This window comes from Anguilla rostrata, chromosome 1 (genome assembly GCF_018555375.3).
Source record: "Anguilla rostrata isolate EN2019 chromosome 1, ASM1855537v3, whole genome shotgun sequence".
NCBI lineage: Eukaryota > Metazoa > Chordata > Actinopteri > Anguilliformes > Anguillidae > Anguilla > Anguilla rostrata.
The window spans coordinates 82,601,931-82,622,122 of NC_057933.1; the positions used below are offsets into that span (position 1 = coordinate 82,601,931).

The 20,192-nt window shown below is 40.9% G+C and overlaps 1 protein-coding gene and 1 long non-coding RNA gene across 3 annotated transcripts; one reads left to right on the forward strand and one right to left on the reverse strand.

Annotated features, from left to right (window-relative positions):
• Positions 1 to 371: 371 nt before the first annotated feature.
• On the reverse strand, positions 372 to 11,903 carry LOC135238236 (B-cell receptor CD22-like). Of its 2 annotated transcripts, XM_064306010.1 has the most exons (13): positions 11,742 to 11,903; positions 11,364 to 11,430; positions 8,493 to 8,834; positions 7,721 to 7,963; positions 7,204 to 7,473; positions 5,942 to 6,211; positions 5,155 to 5,427; positions 3,653 to 3,943; positions 3,242 to 3,314; positions 2,884 to 2,923; positions 2,151 to 2,389; positions 1,619 to 1,686; positions 372 to 841 (listed from the first exon to the last, which is right to left on the reverse strand). In XM_064306010.1, the coding sequence occupies exons 2-12, from the start codon at positions 11,416 to 11,418 to the stop codon at positions 1,626 to 1,628; spliced, it is 2,157 nt and encodes a 718-aa protein (XP_064162080.1). In that variant the 5' UTR covers positions 11,419 to 11,430; positions 11,742 to 11,903; the 3' UTR covers positions 372 to 841; positions 1,619 to 1,625. The 2 variants fall into 2 exon arrangements, with proteins under 2 accessions (XP_064162080.1, XP_064162071.1); XM_064306001.1 differs by lacking the exons at positions 11,364 to 11,430; positions 11,742 to 11,903 and having other exon boundaries at positions 8,493 to 9,518.
• A 7,423-nt stretch (positions 11,904 to 19,326) lies between these two features.
• LOC135242082 (uncharacterized) lies at positions 19,327 to 19,943 on the forward strand. The gene is made up of 3 exons (XR_010326214.1): positions 19,327 to 19,422; positions 19,528 to 19,708; positions 19,799 to 19,943. It is a non-coding gene; the product is annotated as an uncharacterized LOC135242082 (long non-coding RNA).
• Positions 19,944 to 20,192: the final 249 nt, after the last annotated feature.

Sequence of the window (20,192 nt, forward strand, 5' to 3'; positions counted from 1 at the left end):
AATACTCAGTCTAATGACATGGAAGAGCAGATAAAGGATCGACTGTGATGATGGACTGCGGGGTGGGGGGGGGTCTTCTATCGGCACATATGCAGCTAGCCAGGGACCCCCCCTACAGTACCTTCTACCTTCAAGGTCTCCCAAGGGTTGAGACTTCTTGTGGCAAATCTGATACACACCCAGTGGATGTCAGTATAAAATAATGCTTGGAAAGATTGGAATGCACCCACATTGACAACGTGTGATTCCAGATGTCAGTGTCACGTTTTTTTATTTATTTATTTATTTTTACCTGTTTGGCCTGCCATAAGGTGCCTAAATAAGCAGTTGGAATGCACCCAAAGTCCTGCCACCCCCCCCCCCAGCTGCAATCCCCAAATTTTAACAAGCAGTTATTTCTTGGTAATTAGGTGCTGTTCATGCTCTGTGAGGTTGATAGAGGGCTTTTGAAACCAAATATTAAGCAATCAACATGTTGTGGCACCTTAAATCATCTAAAACAGTAATTCAGTTTGCAGAAGGGAGTCCAACCTTATTGGAGAACGGGCATGTGGGAGCAGACTTCTGTTCTAGCGCAGTCATATATGACACAGGTAACGAACAAATTAATCAAGACGCTGATTGGTTAAAACATGAAGTATTCCATTTTTCATTTAAAGTACAGACAGTGCAATGCTAATGTTGCTAACTAAATATGAACATGAATCTCATCTTCCGTACAGAGTCCTCTTTGTGTCTCAGATTCAGCGTGAAGACTTCTACGGTTCGTTGCCGTGTCCATCACTCTCATGAAGGAAAATATCTCCGCTGTTCCAATATGACTCGCATCTCCAAAGTTGCTCTAGAAACAAATTAACAGCTTTCTTATTATGCATAGCGTACATTTCATCAGAAAATTTCTGGTTATATTCTCACAACAGCTACGCTGTATATTGCGCTCTGTGTGCACACGTCCTTCAAGGACATCACATCCACAGAACTAACTGCTGAAATCGCACTGTCCTGTATGTGTGCATTATGACTTATTATTGCCACAATAACATGCACAATGGTGTCTGACTATTGAAAGTGAGTCTGCAGTTAATCAGGTGTTAATAACCTTGAATTGTTCATGGGGATTATGATTATACACAATATTTTGTGGGATTATTCTTATTATCGTATTAGAGGGGGTAGACTATCTGGACAGGCTCGTAACCTTGTGATCTGATCGCTCATAATCATACAAGACGCCTTTACAACAGCACCAGTGTGAAAATTACGTTAAGGAATGAAACTGAGTTGAACTGAACGTTATGGCACAACAAGCTTGACCAGGTTGGCGTCCTGATTTGAGAAAATTCCGTCAAACTTCTGGGAATGTGGTTTGTCAACAAACCGATGGTGAGCTGCCTCCTGTAACAAATCTTATGTTGGTCGGCTTCCAACTAGGGTCAATGAATTCTCTGACATCGTAAAGCCACTTACCGAATCTCAACGCGGGCTGAAATTAGCCCGAACCATTCTGATTGCAGAGTTTTTTAGCAGGAACCAATCACGTGAGCCATTCTCTCCCCTACCCAGAGGTGCGGGTGTTATGGTTGAGAGTATAAGAGGAGATTTTTTTTTTTTTACATACCTCATATTTAAGTGTTTCCTTTAGCAACTGTGCTGTAGATCACAGCCTCGGAAGTTGGCACAGTTGATCTGTAGGGAATGTGATTACAGAATATGATCAGTTTTCTTTATGCAATAAATGACTACTGATGAACAGTCAGTTACCTCTGAACATGATCAGCAAGAGGAGGTAAATAAATGTGTAGGAAATCACAAATTAATTACAGGCTGCTTTACTGTACATTTCTTAGCATCATGTATTTGCTTAACAGATGCTCTTATACAGCTGGAAGTTTTTTTCTGGAGAAATACAGGTAAGCACCTAGTTCAAGAGCACGGAAACAGACGGGGGGGGGGGGGGGTCCATTTCTACCAGCTCCAGTCAGAGGGAGAGAACTATCCATTTTCAATTTCAAAGTGCTTTATTGGCATGACAAACATAGGCACTTCTGTTGCCAAAGCAATGGTTACAATGGATACAACTATATACAATATGAATGCTAGGTTATAATACAGCAACAGTAGGCACAGGTGTAATGGGGGGGTTTTCCCACCTGGGGGCAGCACCGGAGCGTGAGAACCGGATGCTGGCGTACTGGACGTCTTCCTCACCCGGGGGGGCTGGTTTCTGAACGGAGGCGTACTGCACCTCTTCCTGGTCCTGGGAGTGCGGTCGCTGAGCGTTTGAATGTTCAGCCTCCACTGTCCCCGGGACTGTCTTCCCCGGCGGCGCTGTGCTGGCGGTCCTCCCGGGCACGTTGGCGTACACAGCACAAGCGGCGTCCTGGAGGATCTATAGCAAAAAAAAAAAAACTGGGAATGTTATTCATTTGTCGAAATAGAGTTCGTTTTATTTTATTTTATTTTTTAAATAAATAAATAAATAAAACTATGAGACATGCAAACTAATACAGGCCAGTTGCAGCCATTTCTCTCTGTGTAGACCAAGGCAGACCCTGTTTAATGGTCCATGACTGTAGTCCCAAATTGTGTCTCACCAAGGGGGATGAAAAGGCTGAAGCCACGTCTGGTGATGTATGTATTTAGCTTAGGCAGCATCAGACAGGCTGTGCTGCTCATTAACTTTAGACTCTAAGCTCCTGAAACTGACTTCAAATGTTTACAGCATAACCAAATGCTAATTAACTGAGTTCTCAATAATATTTCATACGAAAGGTGATAATTAACTTGAACTACTATGATCTGGTAATTCTGCCCTTTTTTTTGTAAAATCCTTGACACTGCATTCATATGGTCCTGTCTTCAGCAACAAGAACAAAATGTTACCTCTGTATTTAATTTAGCCTCCTTCACTGAGTGGCACCTCCTGGTGAAGAACATCTCATTAGCAAATTTGGCTTTTGTGTACCATGAAAAACGTTTCAGCACGTGAAGTTCACAAAGCACCACAAAAAAAAGCACAAAAAAAAAAAAAAAAAAATTCTAACTGTCATTTTTTATCACCAAAAGAGTCTAATTTTTATTTAAATTTTTATCTTTGATGTACACGGGCTGTCTCGTTAAGATCAAAATCTCCTTTACAAGAGAAACCTGTTAAGCCGCAGCCATTGACTGATTCATGGGAAGCTGCAGCTGAGGCTATGAGTTTGCGTTTGAAACAGACGGGGTGCTCTAATAGGCTTACCTGCACACAGCCAACACAATAACAATCAGAAGAGCAGCCAGGGCACATGTTCCAGTAATGATATATGCTAAATCTATGAAATGACACGAGAAAGATGTTACATACGAGATTTGAGTATCTTGTGCAAAATTATTGGGGCTTATACTGTGTATCAGTGAAGTCACAGTATCCTGGAAAATAATGGTTGATCTGTATTAAAAAACCTCTGTTTAAAATGTCATCTGAAATGTTGCTCCGTCTGGGCGCATCAGAATATCATGTTACATTGTCAAATACTGCCCCCTAAAGGGGAAAAGCATATCAACAAAGGGAACATTCCCTTCCAAGGGCATATATTTTCTATAATCTTATGATACAGATCCCTTATATTGTTACCAATTAGAAACCGTTACACAGTACATCAGCTCTTACCGTGTTTATAATTAGCCACAGCAGCATAGCTGACAGTCAAACCTGTAGAGTTCTGAGCTCCATGTCTGTTCTGTGCCTCACAGTAGTACTGTCCTCTGTTCCAGGATCTAAAGTTAGGAAAGTTCAAATTCGGTGCAGATCCTGCCTGCCAGACTCCAGTTTCATTCTTCTTATACCAGGTGTAGTTCTGCACTGATGGGTTGGCATCACTGCTGCAGGTAAGATTCACTGACCTGCCCTCCACTATTTCACCAGAGGGGCTCACTGACACTGAGGTGTCCTTCGGAGCGACTAAAATGAAAAGAACAACGTGTTCAATTCCACATAAATCCTCACTCAAATCCTCACTCGTTTTGTATCTCGAACAGCCGCAGAACCATTTAATCATATTTTCTTAATATTATCTGAAGAAACAGAAAATGTGCTGGAGGAATAACATGCTCGGTCTTACTCAATAGTGGTTGCAGAGTCATGCATTTAAAAGTAAATCAGGGGTCTCGTTTATAAAAAAAAATTCTTGGATTTAAACGTAAATGTCATCTTAAAGCCCAATTTGTGCTTAGGCTTGACATATAAAAATAAGTACGACTGAAAAAACTTGCTTACTCTACATTGGTTGTGGCGTAAAACGTTGTGTCTGTAATATATAAATCATAAAAATGAAAATATAATAAAATATTTATATATATAATCCCCACTAATGCGAGTGCAGCCATGATTAAGTAATACTTTTCTCGCGTAGCATGCTGTTTATTATATTTTAGCATGTCTCAAGTAACATACAACTGGGTTTGATCATGATTCCTGCACCATTCATGCCTAAAACTGGTCATCAATTAAATGTTATTCTTAAAGTGAGCACTTTGTGGATTCACGCTCGGCCACCGCCTCCACACAACCAGCATGTAATTAACTTACATTTAGCGTAAACTTAGGTAGAGATGTGATCATATCCACGTTAAATTTTTGATAAACCTTTTCTTGAAGATAATGAAGAATTCAAAGGCAAAGCAAAGGGTAAGGAGCCAAGCCTGCATTGTGTGAACAAGTTTAAGGAACACATTATAGAAGAACTTAAACATGTGTTCAGCAACCTCAACTGAGCAAAAGAATGGTTGTAACGAAAAACAGCATACATGCATACATAGGTGTCCCCCAGGGCCAAACCTGAGAACCACTGCTCCCATTTACTGCCGTCTTAGTGTGCACTGAGTTATACTTACTCAACACAAAGTGAAAGAAGATAGATGAAACGATGGACTCTAGATCTAAAACTTTGTGTTTGAATGCGGCGTGACACAACTGTAACTGATTACATGCCCTTTAAACCAAAGGTATCCTCTTTCCTTAAAAGTCCCATCAAGACCCTTCTCTCTGGATTTCTTCCATTTCTAATTGTTGCAAACCAGCTGCAAGAGGTCCAGCTGTTAGAGCTGTGGATAATGGTGTGGATATGTTGGTGTTTATAAGCACACACACCACAGACAACAGACTGTACTCACACTGGACATCTACGGTCACGGCAGCAGAAGAATTTTGAGTTCCATGTTGGTTCCGTGTCTCACAGTAGTACTGTCCACTGTCCTCAGAGACGATGTTAGTGATGGTGTGATTCAATCCTGATCCTGTCCATGAAGCTACAGCTCTATTATTCTTAAACCAGGTGTATCTCTGCACTGGTGGGTTGGCATCACTGCTGCAGGTCAGAGTCACTGAACTGCCCGCCATTATTTCACCAGAGGGGCTCACTGATATTGAGGTGTTCTTTGGAGCATCTAAAACAGAAAATTAAAGATACAGTAGCTAACTGGGTACATAGACCTCAGGACTGCAGTTTGAATCCTGTAAATTAGAGGCCCTTTGGAACATAGGAAATAGCATCAAAAAACATGTTCTTGTTGAAATGCACCATGTGTAGTGTTATTTATGATGATGCCAATATGTTTATCTTCATGGAAGCCATTTTATCTGGGGATGGAACCTCTGCAGACAATGTGCACCTCTGTAGAGCTTTGATATAGAAAGAGATTTGGTTTAAAAGTTTATTTCTCAGCGATGCCCATACGCTGTGGATGCTAATGTTCCACAGCTATAGTGGCATGGCTAATACATCACCATAGTGTGTGTTTGTGTCACAGTAGTGATGCAGGCTTCATGCTATGCACCTCAGTTGTTCCAAGAAAATACCTGAATAAGAATGTGCGATGTTTACAACCACAGACGTCATAATTTCTTCTGCATACTGGTTTCTAGTAAACAAATACATTATTGAGAAAAGGATGTACTCACACTGGACATCTATGGTCACAGCAGAAGAATTTTGAGTTCCACGTTGGTTCTGTGTCTCACAGTAGTACTGTCCACTGTCCTCAGAGAGGATTTTAGTGATGGTGTGATTCAGTCCTGATCCTGTCCATGAAGCTACAGCTCTATTATTCTTAAACCAGGTGTATCTCTGCACTGGTGGGTTGGCATCACTGCTGCAGGTCAGAGTCACTGAACTGCCCGCCATTATTTCACCAGAGGGGCTCACTGATACTGAGGTGTTCCTGGGAGGATCTGAAACAGAGAATTAAGGATACAGTAGCTAACTGGGTACATACACATCAGGTCTGCAGTGTGAATCCTGTAAATTAGAGGCCATTTAGTGTATAGGCAATAGCATGAAAAAACATGTTCTTGTTGAATTGCACCATGTGTTGTGTTATTTATGACGATGCCAATATGTTTATCTTCATGGAAGCCATTTTATCTGGGGACGGAACCTCTGCACAAAATGTGCACCTCTGTAGAGCTTTGATATAGAAAGAGATTTGATTCATGAGCAGAGCATAAGGAACGCGCAAATCAAGTTCTGTCAGGAAACTCAAAAATCGCAGCCAACCAATCGGTCGGCCCCATTAACCACACACTCACACTTTTCCATAATCATCCAATTGCATACACACAACACTCTTCTCTTACCCATCCAATCGCAGGCACACATCACCAATGGAACGCCTTTTTAAACCAACAATCAGATTTTTTTTTTTTTCAATGCTGCAGCTTGCCTGCACTGCTTTTGCATGCTTCACTGCTTCTGCTCAGAATTACGCTCACCCTCCACCACCCCAGCACCACCTACTGTTTGGATCTGCTCCTAGATACTGGGGGGGTTTACTGGTATTCCTCCTGTTTAGTAGGGTAGATGTATAGTACTCCCTGTTAGATAGGGTAGTGCACACTGGTGCGAGCACTAATACCTGAAGCAGATCCATTGACCGCCAAACAAAAATCCATGTAAATATTTAAAAATGCGAGTTGTCCTGACTTGAAAAGCTTTTTCTCAGCGATGCTAATGTACCACAGCTATAGCGGCATGGCTAATATGCATCACCATAGTGTGTGTTTGCCTCACTGTAGTGATGCAGTTTTCATGCTATGCACCTCAGTTGTACCAGGAATACGCCAGAAAAAATGTGCGATATTTATAACCAAAGATGTCATAATTTCTTCTGCATACTGGTTTATAGTAAAAAAAAACAACATTATTGATAAAAGGATGTACTCACACTGGACATCTATGGTCACAGCAGCAGAATTCTCAGCTCCATTTTGGTTTCGTGCCTCACAGTAGTACTGTCCACTGTCCTCAGAGAGGATTTTAGTGATGGTGTGATTCAATCCTGATCCTGTCCATGAAGCTACAGCTCTATTATTCTTAAACCAGGTGTATCTCTGCACTGGTGGGTTGGCATCGCTGCTGCAGGTCAGAGTCACTGAACTGCCCTCCACTATTTCACCAGAGGGGCTCACTGATAGGGAAGTGTCCTTTGGGCCATCTGAAATGAAACTCTGATTTAATACGTGCTACACATGCAATGCATGGTTCACACCAGAATCAGAGCAGACAGAGTGGCGTGTTCATTAGCGGAAAAAATGAAGAAGAAAAAAATAAGGTTAGACGTGGGCTTTAATGCATTTCCCCCAAATTCTGCGACGTATTTTCAACACACACAAGTCATTTTTGTCGGGTAGCTACAGATAGCGTTGCCTTTGCACAGCGCTGTTCTGGGGTCGCACGCTCACATGTCACGCTAAGAATCACTGGTGAGGAAGGAAGAAGCTCATAGCCTTTCACAGCACAGGTGTAGCTGCCACGGTCTTCCCTGCTGGCTGTGAACTGGTGTTCCTGACTGGTGAAGGACAGAGGAGATCCGTCCCTGTACCAGATGAAGGCTGGGCTGCCAGTCAGAGTGCAGGTGGTGTTACAGGTCAGTATCACACTCTGTCCGTCTGTCACTGTGTCAGGATTCACCATCACCCGTAGATCTAGGTATGAACATTGAAAAATATTGAGCTGAAAAGTTTCAATCCTCCTTGACCTGCATACATATATTTTTAAATATATACTTTTTTTATTAAAAGAAAGAAGGATCTAAAAAATTTGTTTTGACCCCATGGGTTTTCATTAATATTTCATTCATATTTTTATCACATTTGGAAATGTATTTTAATTATAAAGCTCATATATGAAAAATGTTATATAATAGCCAGTATTTTCAAATGAAGTTTGGGCCAAATATATGAACTCGCATGTATATATATACATATGAATACATAATTTAATTTATTGAAAAGAGAATAATTTTATATCCACCAGCCCCTGGGACCACTGGAGGGATTCTCTGTGATTATATATAACATTGGGCAGCACAACGGCATTGAGCTTATGGACAAATGTAGCCTCCAGGTGTCAGATTTGCCAGTACTCATGGTGGGTGAGGGTAATTCAACTAGCTGGCTCTACAGAGATACTGTGTGTTTTTGGTGTGAGGGTAGGTGGCATGGGGAGATTTACCTGTGACTAACAGTTGCACTCCTGGTTTACCAGTGAATCTCCCCCCTGAAATGTCTGTCTCAAATCGGAAGCGATATTCTAATGCATAACTATTTTTCAGATCAGTGATTCTAAGGGAGCAGTTATTCATCCGATTTCCAATGTAAGTCCAATGACCGCTGTACTCAGAAAGCAATTCCAGGTTCGTCTCTTGGTTTTTGATAACTCTGAACCAGATAGTTTTCATGACTTGATAAGGACTTGGATATGTGTAGGTGCAGGGCAAGACCACTGAAGCTCCCTGTAATGCACAGACTGTCCCAGGGCTGTGAGCCACACTCCATCCAGCCTGGCCCAGAACACCTGAAACACACATGCACACAAACACACACACACACACACGCACACACACACACCCACGCACACAAACACACACACACACACACACACACACACACACACACAAACACATACACACACATGCACACGAACACACACACAAGCACACAGACATATGCACACACACCCACACACAATCACAAAAACACATACATGTACACATACACAAAAACACACACACACACGCGCACACAAACACATAGACATATGCACACACACCCCCCCACACAAACACACAAACACAAAAACACATACATGTACACACACACACACAAACACACACACACATGCACACAAACACATAGACGTATCCACACACCCACACAAACACACACACACAAACACAAAAACACATCCATGCACACACACACACAAAAACACAAAAACACATACATGTACGCACACACACCCACACACACAAAACACATGCAAATGCTCAAAAACACACACATGCACACACATGCGCATAAATACACACATGCAAAAAAACACACACATGCACACACGCTCACACAAAACACACATAAACAAAACACACATATACACACGTGCAAAAACACACATGCACACAAGCACACACAAAACACACATATACACACACACACAACAAAAAAAGGCACAAAAACACACACATGCACATACACACACGCAAAACACACACACATAGCTTGGCTGAATATTACACTCTGACCAACTGAAGAAAATGCATACATTATATTGAATTTATTCCACACAATAAATCCTTTTCACTTTTTAACAAGTTCCATGTCACATCCTGCATACATTCCTGAAGTCATACGATGTAGTGTTGATATGGATTATTCCAATTCTGTTTTATTTGTGAAATTTGTACAATATATACTTCCAGTCATTCCAGTTTGACACGGTTTAAATACCCTCCAGTTACCACAAAATATAGGGTGATAGCATTTGTGACAGGAGCCAGAAAACCAGGCTTAAGTGCAGGAAAGTTGATTTTGAGTTGAGTTTTTATAGCATATAGCATATTATAGTAAGCTGAGAAACGGAGCTTCAAATAGGTGTATCATACATGGAGATTGGACAATTACTGAGGAAGTTGGGCTGTTTTGAAGTTCGATATTTATGCTGAATGGGCTGCCAGAAAACCAGAGATTTTCACTGCCAAAGATTAACAAGGGATTCCCACACATTTGTGACACATTTCGTTAGCAACCATGTGTTTAAATAGATACCAGTTACACCAAATTACACATAATGCATTGTGGTGGTATATTCTACATATCTGATGTTGAATGCATGGAATAAAAATATTTAAACTGCTTAGAAATCAACTTTAATGTAGGTTGAAAGCAGGAGTTGGGATCCTCACTGCCTCTTGTGCACACCCACTCAGACTTTGAATTAATTTATGCAGCCTTAGTCACACCCCTCCCTTGAATAACAATGATGCCTGTGACAAGTTGTCAATAGATCATTGAAACTTTCAGAAATAGCTGATTTACTGTATTTGTGTATTTTATTTTTACTCATTTGGAACCAAAAGCTATGTATGTTGGATTTTTTGTTGATCACTGGCAGCAATTTCATGTTGCTAATAAAGCTTTTACTGCTTTTCTACTACATTCTATAAAGTAAAGATGACTCATTTACTTTTAGAGATAGTATGTTGCCAAAAATGCACACATTCAACACTCAACCAAAAAATGTAGAGTGGTTCACAGTAAAAGGAAACTGAATTATAAAAAAAAATGGATTTCATATTGTCAATATCAAAGGTAGAACTGAAACATGAAAAGTAATGCAGTCTTTGTAATGCCATCAACTGTTAGCATTTTGAAAGTCGCTGTGCAATGATTGACTAGATGTTCCTCTTGGATAGAAGGAACGGAGTGTAGCACAGTGGGTAAGGAACTAGACTTGTAACCGAAAGGTCGCAGGTTCGATTCCTGGGTAGGACACTGCCGTTGTACCCTTGAGCAAGGTACTTAACCTAAATTGCTTCAGTATATATCCAGCTGTATAAATGGATACAATGTAAAATGCTATGTAAAAAAGTTCTGTAAGTCGCTCTGGATAAGAGCGTCTGCTAAATGCCTGTAATGTAATGTAATGTAATAGAAGCCATGTGCTAGTGTTTTGACAGAATGATTCGATATTGAGTCGGGTTTGCCGTGTTTTGATAGAGTTAGTGTATGTAGATAAAGTTGTTTTGCATTTTGAAATGTATAGTTGGTATTTACTGAACAAAATGTGGTTTTGAGCAGAAAATTAACTATTTGGCTAATTGTGTGATGTAGGTGTGTTGCTGTGTTAAGAGTTTAGAAAAAGTACCTTAAGTATAGGTAAAAGCTTGTTAGCAATTGTAAAAAACTGTAATGTTAACGGCCTGTTTACATACAGAATTTACAGTAAACCGCCAGCTAGATTAGGGAATTACGGTACCAGGAACTGTTGATGAAATAATTGATCACCTTTGAGGTTAACTGAATTTTAGAAACACATTACACTCACCGCTGCCAGTTAGCAGGAGGACCACAACTAAGCTCCCAGATTTTTTCAAAAGCATCCTTGAACGCGTCTGCAACACATACATTCACGTCATTGCACTGATCTAAAGAATTTTACACAATGAAAACATTTTAAGGTCCTTCATTTTCTAAGCAAATCATACAAACATGTTTTTCATATATTTGAGATGCACAAAGATGCATTTGAGAAAAGATGTACTTTATTTCACTGGAACACAATGATAGACTTAATCTGAGCTCAATAATGGGATTGCATGGTAATATATATATATATATATATATATATATATATATATATATATATAATTTTTTGTTGGGACCTTTACTACTGAAAAGAAATAATTAAAAATAGTGAACTTACCGTGTAAAAGATATCTTTGCTGATAATCAATCGCAAAATGGATCCTGACAGCAGTTAAAGGAGTCTGGCTAGTAATAATGAGTCCGACAACGGCAAAAAAAAGGTTGCAGAATGAAAGACCCAGCTTCCTGTTTAACTGTATGTAAATGATTTGCAGTGTGATTCTAAACAGAGTAATAGATGTGGATGATAGGGAGAGGGCACAGGTAATAAAAAAAAATAATTTAAATGCACATTTCTCATTCATTTTAAATGACAACATTATTTGTAGAATTTTCTTTTTTGGACTTTTTTTTGATATTCATTGAATCCCTCTCCGGAGATTCATGGAGTGCACTCAAGTCTGGCACAGCAGTGGACCTAGGCTCTCAATTCTAACTGGTCCAACAGCCAGTTTTCATCATAAAAGCATAATTTGTTCTATTATTTTCTTTAAATCACCATGTGAAACATGTCTAGTGGAAGTATAAAAATGGAAGAACATTGGAGTAGTAGAATTAACAACGCTTGATAATGCAGTGATCAATGATCTTGGAAAAGAAGGCATGACTGCTTGTCTTTGCATACTTGCCTTGCAAAGACAATCCTGCCAGCACCACCGTCAATAAACAGTCCAAGTAGTTTAGCTGGCACAAAGAAGGACTGCTGGAACTATTCAGCAGGAAAAGGGGGGGGGGGGGAAGCAATCACTGGGTTACTTACCTGAAATACTTACCTGTAGAGGGTTTAAACTGAGGATTCAGCTGTTGCTCCAATGACATGAAAAAATAAAAAAATGAATTTGAATATCTGTGTGTTGCTTCCCTGCACTGTGGCTGGAAACACAGCCCAGATTCCAGGGAACATTACGGAGGTTTACAGTACCTTAACTGAGGAAGGGGGACGGGAGGACATTTGAAACATATTACAATGGTTGCATTATACACCGAACAAATAGCCTAATGCGTTCCACAAGCTTCCAAAAAGGAAAAAAGGAAACAACTAAACGAATCACAGGGAAAGGTCACAAAAGGCTATCAATAAGGCTCCATTATATTGCAAATTTGCTTTGCAAATGTATGCTTATTTGTGAGCATTGAGGCCTTTATTTTAAAAACAACATTGGGCAGCAGTAGTCAGTATGTGCATACGTAGGGGCTGTCAGGCTACTAGATCTGCTAAAAACATGTTCAGTACAGTACCGTTTCATACACTCCCCCTCTTAGGAACTTGGCCGCTAGATTGACGTAATTTATGATAAAGTTGCATTTACTTCTCTTTAGTCTATAATAACTGTGCTGTGCCCTGTCTAAACTGGCAGTGTATGTCTTCACAAAATGACTTTACATCCTCATATTTTGCATTGTTACATCCCCTAGCAACAGATTGCTCAATGACGAGCAACCTCGAATGAAAAGCATGGGTGACGCACCCCGTCATCTGCTATGATATCCTATGTGTACTAATTCTGACTGTGGCTGGTATAATTGGCCTGAGGACGGATGGTTACTGTTGGCAGGGAAGTACTGGTCCCATCGGAAAAAAAAAAAGGACTACTCTAGCCACTTGTTCTAATTCATTTAACTCACAATATTGTTATGGTTTTCTCGTTTAATGCTATGATCCAAAAATAAAATATAGTTTTAAGGATGTATTAGGTGTGTAATGTAATGTCTCTTTGCAAATGCTACACTGTGTGTACATCATACAAGGTGTACTGATAAAATTTGGCCTTTTCCTGCTTCTTAACCCAGGAGACGGCTACGTGGATTTACAAGGTGTCCACCCATTAAGTGAAAAAAAGGAAAAGAAAAAAATGAGAATTGAATCAGGAACTGGGGAAATGGTGGAAGTACAGAATACTACGGTATGTAAAAACACTTCTTTGACAACTCAAATTGGAAATGGTACAACTCATGAAGTGAGCCAAGACCTCACTTACAACGTTACATTGTTCGCTAATTTCAGTCATTAACTTCTCCTTATTGAAATGCGACAAAGCTGAGAGAAGCTCCACGTGCGTGCCTTTTCAATATCATTTCACAGCAATATATATTCGTCAGCGTGCAAGCATGTGAAGGGTAGACTCATTCGACTCTTTCTTTCCGTATGGAATAATGACATATGGATATGTATGGGAACTACATGTATAGCATATATTTAATGTGGGGAACCCTGAAAAGTGCCAAACTCTCGGTGCTGTATGGGTATGGCATGCCGCCAAGCTAACTTGCGGGATGGCATACTGCATCCATATGTGCCCTTATATGTGTAATAAATACCTCAAAGCATAAACAGTTTACATCATATATTTACATACATATCAAATACATTGTGAAAATATATTGAGATATATTTTTGAATTTCCTGCTTTTTTATATATATAAATGTATTACTTTTGTGTGTGGGTTGGTGTTAAGAAACACCCTCTGATTGGTGAGAGGCTGTGCAGGAGCCTCTCCTTAGACTGGCCTTTCGCCCCCTCGCGTTCTTGGGTTTGGAACAGAACTCGGCCCGCTGTATATTACGTCACAGAAGTTCACGCAAACAGTGGAAGAGATCATCGGAAAAAACGTGCCGTTTCGTTTCATGGATCACAGCAGGGTAGAAAACCAACTATTTTAATTAATTTCAATTAATCTAATTATCATTCATAACGCTCAAGCCGCCAAACACAGGCTCAGGTAGGTGTCCTTGCCAATAAATGTGTGTTGCCTGGCAACCCTTTACACTCTTTCTCATTCATCCCCCTTTTTATTGGCCTCTCTTGTTGTTCCTGTTGACATCACGCACTGTTTACTTTTACAAATGTTAGCCTGCCTTAACTGTCATGCTACCGCACTGCGTGTTCTGATCCGTAAGTAAACGGCAACACACAAAACAATCGAAATAATAGTAGATAATAGTAGATAACAGTCATTAGTACAGGTATATTTAATAACAACTGCCAGCTCCGTTATCAATACCTTGTGTTTACTCTTGCCTTGAGTGCACAGTAGTACATTTTCAGGAGAACATTGTTTTTATTCTGGAGTGGGAGCAGATTAATCATAAAGCAGCTCTCTTTTTTTCATGATGATGGAACGAAAGAACAACCCTTTGTCTGCCTTTGTTTATGTTATTTATTCTTAACATGGAAATACCAAGCGACTTACAGACAGGCTGCAGCCATCAGGTATTTATAACCCATTTTATACCTTTGCCACTAACCAGTGCGACTGACAATCACTCACTTTTTGATGTAATCAAGTCCATAATCGTTGTCACAGAAAAGAGGCTGTTACTTGGAATTAGTGGAATCAAAGAGCTTCTTCAAGACAAAAAAAAATTGAAGTTGGCTGAGAGTGACCAAGAAGGGAACCTCTTCACTTCCATCACTCAGAGCTCTGAATGAGAGGAAATGGAAACCGGGGGAGCAGAAATTCCTGGGCTGAGCACAATAAGCACAGAGCCTTCAATGAAGAAAAGTTACTCAATCAAAAAGAAAAGTTTGTTAAGTCTGTTGTTAAGTTACGGCATTATTTTTAATGTCCATTGTCAGACTTAATAATTCGGCCATTTCACCAAGCTTCAAAGCACTCGGCCAGGATAGCCAGGACATGGAAGCAGGAACTGTTCGGGGGTTGTCATTTGAGGTGTGAATGTGTGTGTCAGTGTGTGAGTGTGGGTCCGTGTGTGAGTGTGTGTGTCTGTGTGTAAGTGTGGGTCTACATTTGTGTGTGTCTGTGTGTGAGTGTGGGTCTGCATTTGTGTGTGTCTGTGAGTGTGGATCTTTGTGTGAGTGTGTGTGTGTGTGTGTGAGTGTGGGTCCGTGTGTGTCTGTGTGTGAGAGTGGGTCTACGTTTGTGTGTGTCTGTGTAAGTGTGGGTCTACATTTGTGTGTGTCTGTGAGTGTGGATCTGTGTGTGTGTGTTCGTGTGAGTGTCTGTGAGTGTGGGTCTTTGTGTGTGTGTGTGTGTCTGTGAGTGTGGGTCTGTGTGTGACTGGTTGGATATACGGGAGAGGTTAAAAGGTCAAACTCTACATTGTGACCTTTACATTACATTAGCTATGCAGAGCTTTCCAGAGCAGATTACAACTTACTTAGCACTTTACATTATCATTATACAGCTGGAAATATGAGCAATGCGGTTAAGTACTGCTCAGGACGCAGTGTCCACCGGATTCGAACCTACGACTTTCGGTTACAGCGAGTCTTACAGCGGCTATCGCTGCCGAACATAACTGAGGTTGGCTAATAACGGCAGCTGCCCAACTTTGCTGGCTGCGGACCAGACACTTGGTTAGCGCTGGTTAACCACCAAGGCTAACCACTCCAGCACCAACCTGGCTAAAACACACCATGTTTCTTCTTTTTCTTTTTCTTCTTCTTCTTCTTCCTCTTCCTCTATTAGCCACATGCTTTTCAGATACACCCCACAAAGAAAGAAGGGTCACACCCAGGACCATTCCAAATGGAATGAATAACAAATATAGCCAGAGAAGCAAGGACTGGGCAGAAGTGAACACAGACATTGATTTTCAATGCATCATAGCAATCCGATGAGACTGATCATGGTTGTTTTCAGAGGTGGACAATCTAGGTTCAGAAAGTAAATGTTCATCCCAGGATTTTGTTCCAGTCACCTGGATTTGCTAATGAGCATCATTCTTCAGCCAGGAGGTAGAGCTAAATCAGCTGGCTGAGTTCAGGGGTGGATGAAATACACGGCAGGACTTTTACTTTCTGACCCCTGGAATGTCCACCTCTGGTTGTTTTATAATATTTTCAAGGTGAAAATCCTGCATAGCATGCCTTTAATGAATGAATTGGCATTACATTACAAAGAGCACTGCTTTATTTGGTGCCCATACTCTTCATACTTTATCTCCACAAATGACTAGGCCTGGCCACAGCCATGTAAATTACATCTGAGGTGTTTTCTCACCAGTGCTGTGTTTCTGGCAGGCATTTGTCATAGCTGAAAGATATGAAAGAAATAAGTGCCTTTTATGAGTCATATCATTATTCAGACAGGCTTTGAATTGTGTGGTAGAATTTGGCTTTCTCCTCCACTTTACAATAATATTAAATGGTAGCTACCCATGGGAAGATCTGCACAATTTTCACATTTATTGGTGGTTTATTGCTCATCATCCGCACTTATGTAACTGTATTTCGCTAGAAACAATGTCAATAGAGACTTGTGTTAGCATTTGTGTGGTCTTTTCAGACATGCAAAGCACATGCAAATGAATGTGCTCGTTGGTTTTACCATAAAGGAACCACACGAAGGAAAACATTGCCTCTCAGTACCCTAGAGCCTACTTCCTTCTTCTTCTTTTTTTTCCATGTACTGCAAAACAGAAGATAATGAACGATCATTTTTTTTTTAGTTAGGTGGAATCTAGCCTACCTACCCTGTCTGCCTGGATCTACCTGGACCTCCGGGAGAAATGAACTGTGATGTAGTTGAGTTCTGAGTCAAGTCCTTCATGGGGACGATGCAGGAATGCATGTTCTTGTGTGTTTCAAAAGAGTAGGGATGTTTACCCCAGTGTCCTGGTCAAACTGCTACAGACCTGGTTCCCTAAATCAGGAATCACCCAATCATCCCCCTCATCTGACTGGCTACAAAATCCCTTGCATTCCCTGGCCACTTTTATCTCCCTGTCATCACTGCCATCACTAGAAAGAACTCAGTGTAACGGTACGGGTGCTGGGACCCAGGCGCAGAGTGGAAAAAAACACGAAACTCAAAAAGGGGAAAATTAACAAAGACTTTACTTACAGGGCAAACAAACAGGGAACAGAAAAGGACACGAAGGGCAAAAACACCAACTCAAAAAATATCTAAATAAAACAGAAAACAAGAGGAACTCACAAACATGGGCAGGGCAGAACAGAGGCAGGTAGAGGACAAGGGCAGGTCAAACAGAGCACAAGGACAAGTCAAACAAAACACAGGCAGGTATATTCAGTCTGAAACAAAACATAAGTCAGAACAAACACAAGGAACCAGCACCCGAGTCAAGGGAACAGAAAACTTAAATAGACAGGGGTAACAAGACACAGGTGAACTCAAAAAACAATCAAACCAGAAGGAGGGGATAAGACACAGGTGGGAACAATGATGGGATAACGAGACAATGAAACAATCATACAATTAACAGGGGGGGAGCAGGACACAAAACAGAAGTGCCGCCATCTGGCGGCCCAACAGGGGAAACACAGACAGGAAAACAGGACCATGACACTCAGTTGTCAGTTGACCAACCTGTTTAAATAAACTCCTTCACTCCTTCATTAGAAATACGTAGGTGCAAACTTCCATTTTTCCATTCTAAAGAGGTATGCAGTAACTGGATGGATTGCCTACTGACATATTCATGTTTGGTGTCCTTATGATGGGCTTAAATCCAGGAATCCTTTTAATAATAAGAAGAATTTCATAGTGTTTAGCCCTGCCTAAAACCACATGAGGCAACTTTAATGTTGATTTGTAAAATTTCAGATAACACAGTCCGTGCCTGACCCTCTGTGACATACCCAGGATTTAGGGTGTTTAAAGTTTGACCCAACAGATTTTTCTGCCTATTGCATAATTCAGTGATTTTTAATTCACAATCACTATCTTTAATAATAATTGCCAAATTAAATCAAATAAATATATTTTATCTGTTGAATTTGTAAGTGAGAACAACTTTTAACTGTTGATACGCTTGTTTTCAGTATTCAGAGTCCTGGACGTTAAAACGAGGGTGTTAAACTGGTTAAAACTGCTGGATTCAGAATATAAACATTTACTTATGCTGATTCTTTAAGTGTGATTCTTACTTTAAGTGCGATGCTTACTTTAAGTGTGATGGAAAAACTTTTTTTATTCATGAGCACAAGAGGCAGGAGCTCCATAACCATTTTGTTTTGCTGTGCCCACACTGTAGACTCCAATGGGAGCTGAGTGATGCAGCAGAATGTGGTGACATTTTCCTTTCTCATAGGTGTAAGGACCCCAAGAGTATTCTGTTCCTTGGACTTGCTGCTGCTTGAAGGTTGGACGATTGTTATCAAATTGCACTTCATTAATGTCTTGGTCTTGGCAACAATAAGGGCATAGTTACTCAAGCCGTCCATATCTTCTAGGACGTTGGCATGACAGAACTTGTCACTGGGTACAATATTCATGATGAAGGAGTCAAATACAGAGCCATCACTAATTCTGCCACCATTGCAGTAGTAGAGGACTTGAATGGGCTGTGTGGAAGAGATGACTGTGGCAAACACGCCTGCCACAGGCCACCGAAGTGGCTTTCCTTGGGGCCCTCCAGCACAGAGACACAGGGAGATGATGTTAAAACAGTCCACATTTATTCCACGAGGGTTTGGCAAGATGGTATAGCCAAATGAGCAGATGTTAAACCCTGTCATGACAGAGAGCTCCTGATGTGGGTGGGGATGGCAGATTTAACCTGTGCGCAGTGATTACCTCACTACGCACAGGTGCAGCCACTCCTGTTCCTGGGTCTAATTAGCCTGGCCAATTATCTAATTCTTAACCAATTATCCAATTGGCCAGGTCTAATTAGCTTGACCCAGGGCAGGTGTGGCTGCTTAAACCAGCCATCCCCACACCACAATGACTAATGGTGTATTCTTATCCATTGGAAGCGCTTTCCACTGACCAGCATTGAGATTAATGTCCTGAGATTTGGCACCAATTTGGTAAGTGACATTGAGGGGACATAGAAGCAAAGACATACACGTAGTCCTTCAGGATCTGATACTCTAGTGGAAGGACAATGACGGATGTACCCCATTTTTCTACAGGTAACTTCTGTTTGAAAGTATGCTGGCATGTGAGCCCAGGGTGGTTCCAAGCAAACGCATGTCCTGAGATGACGCCTATAGGCTTGTCTGACACCACTCTTGAACCGGTGCAGTCTTCATCGGACTCCAGGTAGACAATCTCAGATGCATGAATGCGGGCAGTAAGATCTTCATTTCGCTGGTAAGTTTGACCTTTAAATTTGACAGCGCACTTCAACTTTACAGTCATGATAGTAGAATCCTGCAAGCTAAAAACAGCAAACTCTTTCAGGTGGTCCTTAGCTGATGGAGTGAAGAGTACCTTTGGCCCCATTCAGTCACTGGGTACACCAGTGAAGTGTCAACTGAATTCTACTTCAGATTTTAGACGATGGTTATGAATTTGTTGGACTGAATCATGACTGTTTTTGAATTTTTGCCAGTGCCTATCAATTCTGTCTCAGAAGGTACCTCCACTGTTACACGCTCTCCACCTTGCATTGACAGCTCTTTCTTGTGTGGAGTCTTGTTGACAGTGACAACCACGTTCATATTCGGTAGATAGGATGTGATGTAGAGCTGGTTTCTCCCTCTCTCTTTTGCATTTGTGTTGAAAACAGTCAGATATTTGAAGGATAGTTCAACTAAAAAGGGAGAGAAACAAAAGAGGCACTGCCATATTATGC

What these genes read in the sequence shown, in the direction of transcription:
- LOC135238236 (XM_064306001.1), bottom strand. Translation starts at nt 9,261, where the DNA reads ATGTGTTTTTGTGTTTTTGTGTGTGTGTGTGCATGGATGTGTTTTTGT. An exon ending in AGTGCAACTGTTAGTCACAG is followed by an intron (nt 7,964 to 8,492) that starts GTAAATCTCCCC and finishes GTTCATACCTAG; the next exon opens with ATCTACGGGTGATGGTGAAT. An exon ending in AGGCTAAATTAAATACAGAG is followed by an intron (nt 2,390 to 2,883) that starts GTAACATTTTGT and finishes TTTTTGCTATAG; the next exon opens with ATCCTCCAGGACGCCGCTTG.